Genomic DNA, 4015 nt, shown 5'->3' with positions numbered 1-4015 from the left:
GAGAAGGACAGGGTGAGACTCCTTCCCAATTTCTCGCCTCTTCCTGATGCATTCCCGTCTCATCTGGAGGTCCAAGTTTTGTAACTGCAGAGCCAAAGGGATCAGGCCTGATAACCGCTCCTGAAAGCTCAGAGCTGCCTTTACCATTATTGGCATAACACAGTGAATTATCTCCTCACCAGGAGCAGAGGCAGCCCGTGGTTCTGCTTCTACATAGATACGAGAAAAAGGCAAGAAGCATCAACTAAGGGTTCAAGCAAAAAGTTTGTCTGATAGACTTCCGCTCTCCTGATGCCATCAACTCACTTTGTCAGCAGCTCGAAGAGCCCTTCAGCTCTTTCTGGTTCAGGCAGCATCACAGTCCCACCATACAGACAAACCTCCTGCCTGCATGAGCTGTTTGCTCTTTATGAGCACCCACAGTGCTCTTCAGAGGAACGGGCTTCTCATCCAAGCCTGGGCTTTTATTTCAACAAGGGGTGTCATTGCTGCCCTTAATCTTGGTGTCTGTTGCACAAACAAGTGCTTTAAATGGCCCTTTGCTGCAACACAAAGAAGCATGGAGGGGCAAAAGAAAGGTAAGGAGAAAAAAAATGCAGAGTTTTCTCTGGGTTCTGAAGGTTTAATTGAAGATAAGATCTGGGGCAAACTTAATGGTCGAAATGGAGCGGGGTCAAAGGCACAGATTTAATCTGTGCTCACAGGAGTGATGCGAGAGGCCCGTGGTCAGACAAGGTTTGAGATGAGGGGCCTCAGTGTGACTCTGAAGTTGGCAGAGCAGCTGGGAGAGCCACCAGCACCTTGGGACTACAGGAGAAAGCATTTAAACAACAACTCACGTACACAAAGAATCCCAGGATCCCTTCTTCCTTAAATATCCTGCCAATGGCGCTGAACACACCACTGCCAAGAAAGGAAAAGAGCGATAAATGCGCAGGAATCTGCTCCCTCTCGGTCCCGCGCAGCTTCTCGTGCTCTCTACGGCCCCGTCACACGAGCACCGCGACAGGCAGCTCCAACCTGATGCTTCTCCTCAACCCACGAAGGAGGGCCGTGTCTGCGCTCTGCCAGCCCACGATAACGCTTGGGACGGTGCCCAACCCGCTGACAAACTGTTTATAAACGCTGACGGCTAGAAGAGCTCCGCTTGGCTTTGCGTGAGGGGGTAACACGTGCCGCAACCAGGGCGCGTAAGGTGCGTTCATCGGGCCGATTCTCAGCCCAAGGACCCTGTCCTGCCTCTGGGAGCTCGCGCTGGCAATCGTGGGTTAGCTGCAATCACAGCCAGCACGTGCAGTTCTGCCCTGCAGAGAGGCAAATATTGCTGAGAAAGGCTTGGGAAAACCTTGCAGGCCAGCAGGGCCACAGCAACACTTTGTATTACCTACCCTGCTGACTTCCCTTTCTGTTAACACCGAAAAAGGCAAGAGAGTCGCTACGTGAGGTGCCTTGCAGCCACCAAAATCCCTGTGGGCACAGGGCAGAACATGGACACGCTGGGATGGAGCCCACATCCCTTCACCCTGCGGTCACCCACCCTCTAATTGCGGCTCAGAGTTACTTTTCGGTCTCCCGAACCCCCCAGGTTGCCGTATCCCACGCAGGTGACTCCTGGATTTGTATTTCTGCGTGCCCAAACCCTTGGGAGCTGCAGCCACTCACCTGTATTTGACTTCCCGGCCTACAAACTGGACCATGCAGCGCATAGAGATCACTAGGAGGAAAGAAACACAGGGCTGACAAAGAAGCAAATCCAGTTTAGGTTGCAATGGACATGAAAGAAAAAGCAGCCTGACCTTCCTGCCCTCTCTTCCCTCGGCTCGCATCGCCTCCAGCCCCTCTTTGTGGTCCTCACCGCCGCAAGACTCGTTAGAAACCAGTGCCCTCCCCTCGTCTATAAGCAAGGGGCAGGATTTCTGGCCCTAACCCCAAGGGGATCTCCAGGATGATGGAATGAAGGGGAAGAGAGCACCTCGCTGGCTTGACTGGCTTAGTCCCTGAAGGCCACCCCAAGCACTGGCTTCCATAAGCACCAGTCAGACCCACCCCTGTTCCGCAGTTTCATACGAAGCCGTTCCCGACAAAGAACATCAGGTAAATGCAGTTTTGGGGAGAGGGACAGGACTCACCGTGCAGCGGATGTGAGACAACTCGCGACATGCACTGCATCATCATCTCGTGAGATGTCTGGGAAGGGGAGAAAAAAAGAAAAAGGAACACTACACGTGTATGAAAAGCTGTGCTGCTCCACCTGCACAGATCGGGCCCTTTCCCTTAATGAAACCCGGTTTGGGTCCCTCTTGAAATGTTGTTTCTGGTAAACCTCCATTCCTACAAAATATTTTGTAGCTGGTACAGAGCAGCTACTAAATACCACGGCCTTTTGACCCAGAGCTTCTCTACAAGTAATTTCACCAGCAGCCCACACTTTAAGCTTTCCTCTCCAGGCACATGCCCAACAAGATCTCCCCGATCGCTCATTAACACACGATATTCCCTTCTCACCTCTTTCACCACTTTCCTAAGGGAGGTCTTCACATCGTCCCTGTTAGAAACATGCTCCATGTCTTCCAGTGGAAAAGCCTGAGCAGGGAGAGAAGAAATATACGGTCAAAACTGATGGAGATGCTGACCCACAAACCCTTGATGTCTGAGGAGAAGAGGAAACTCCAGGCAGCTGTTCTCTAGATGGGAGAAGTAAAACAGGCAAGAAGAAACAGAGGGGAAAGAAGGACGGAAAGCAAAACAGGAAGAGAGGGGTCACAAAACTGCTTACAAAAGATAAAAGGCAAGTGGTTTTTCAAGTTAAAATTGTTTTGAAAAAATAAGCTTTAGGGATACAGGATATTCTCTTTCTGTCTAGGAGGACTGCTCAAAGGCTGTAGGAGATTATTCCTCCAGTCGTGGCTGGCTGCAGTAGCACCGGCCTACCCAGCGAGCTGATTTATGGTGAGACAAGCCGACCTTTACCTTCTTCACGCTCCCTCTGGTGATAGTTGATAAAGTGCTTGAGATGAGGCGAGGAGTAAGACCGCGGAAGAGGCCTCTTTTCCCATCCACTTCCACGATGTGTCTGGCTGGGTTTTTTGGTGGCGGGCTGGGTAAAAAAAAAAAACCAAAGCACCAGGCTGCCATCAGTCGGGACCTGGCCAACTCGGAGAAAGGACCCCAAAGGCCTCCAGACTGGGCAGTCCCACCCTACATGATTTATTATAACAGTCCTATATGAATTTCATATAGGATGGAAAGAATTTTTAAACATTCCCTGTCATAGCCATCTAATTTGGAAGGATAACTCCGGTATTTTGGACTACTTCTCATCTTTTGGAGGGTTTTGCTCACCTGAAAGAGCTACAAGGCAGCATGGACTGAACCGAGCTGTTTTGCAGGGAAGGAAGATGCTTTGCTACGTCTAACATGTGCCAAATCCTCAACAAACAAACCTACACCCCCTGTGCAACAGTGCAACAGGAAGGGGATTCAGCACCAATGTTGGGGCCACCTCCTCCTTGCTTCCCACAACAGGTAGGTAAATCTGACAGCCTTGCACCTTGCTGTAGCGTTTCGCATCCGCTGCAGCCTGGGGATGATCGCGGGGGGTGTGGGAGGGCAGCTCGCTTGACCTGGCAGCTCCCAGCCCTGTTTTTGGGCAGGAGCTCATAGTGGCAGGAAGGGACATTCACTCACCGTAGGTGAAGAAGCCGGGCAGGTACAGGACTTTCCTTCCCAGCACGTTTCTCCCAACGGTTGGAGGTAGTGGCTCGTGCCCGCCCTGCCAAGAGAAACCACAAGGGCAGGTCCCTGTTTTGGTGTTCCTGGGGCCACATGACCTCAATCCCAGCATCCGTGGGCCACGACCCTCTTGTCACCCTCTGGTAAGTGGGTGTCCTGTGACCCAGGCAGTCCCTTCCCCATCCCACAGGGTCCCTAGGGCACAGGGGGTCCTCAACCCTCCCATTTTATGGGGTACAGAGGAGTTCCCCATCCCTCCTCATAGAGCAGCCCCCACTGCAGA

The 4015-nt window shown here is 52.0% G+C and overlaps 1 protein-coding gene across 1 annotated transcript in view; it reads right to left on the bottom strand.

Annotated features, from left to right (window-relative positions):
- MTCH1 (mitochondrial carrier 1) overlaps nt 1–3772 on the bottom strand; it is a gene marked incomplete at both ends in the record, with an annotated part of 9197 nt that extends 5425 nt beyond the window's left edge. Inside the window, 6 exons of the mRNA XM_009876892.1 lie at nt 844–903; nt 1663–1714; nt 2130–2187; nt 2506–2583; nt 2971–3077; nt 3688–3772. Coding sequence (XP_009875194.1) covers nt 844–903; nt 1663–1714; nt 2130–2187; nt 2506–2583; nt 2971–3077; nt 3688–3772 — 440 coding nt within the window. The remainder of the gene's footprint in view (nt 1–843; nt 904–1662; nt 1715–2129; nt 2188–2505; nt 2584–2970; nt 3078–3687) is intronic.
- Between the last annotated feature and the right edge of the window lie 243 nt (nt 3773–4015).

Source organism: Apaloderma vittatum, unplaced genomic scaffold (genome assembly GCF_000703405.1).
Source record: "Apaloderma vittatum isolate BGI_N311 unplaced genomic scaffold, ASM70340v1 scaffold27519, whole genome shotgun sequence".
NCBI lineage: Eukaryota > Metazoa > Chordata > Aves > Trogoniformes > Trogonidae > Apaloderma > Apaloderma vittatum.
The sequence above is the reverse complement of the archived record's forward strand: the minus strand, read 5'-3'. Positions and strand labels throughout refer to the sequence as shown.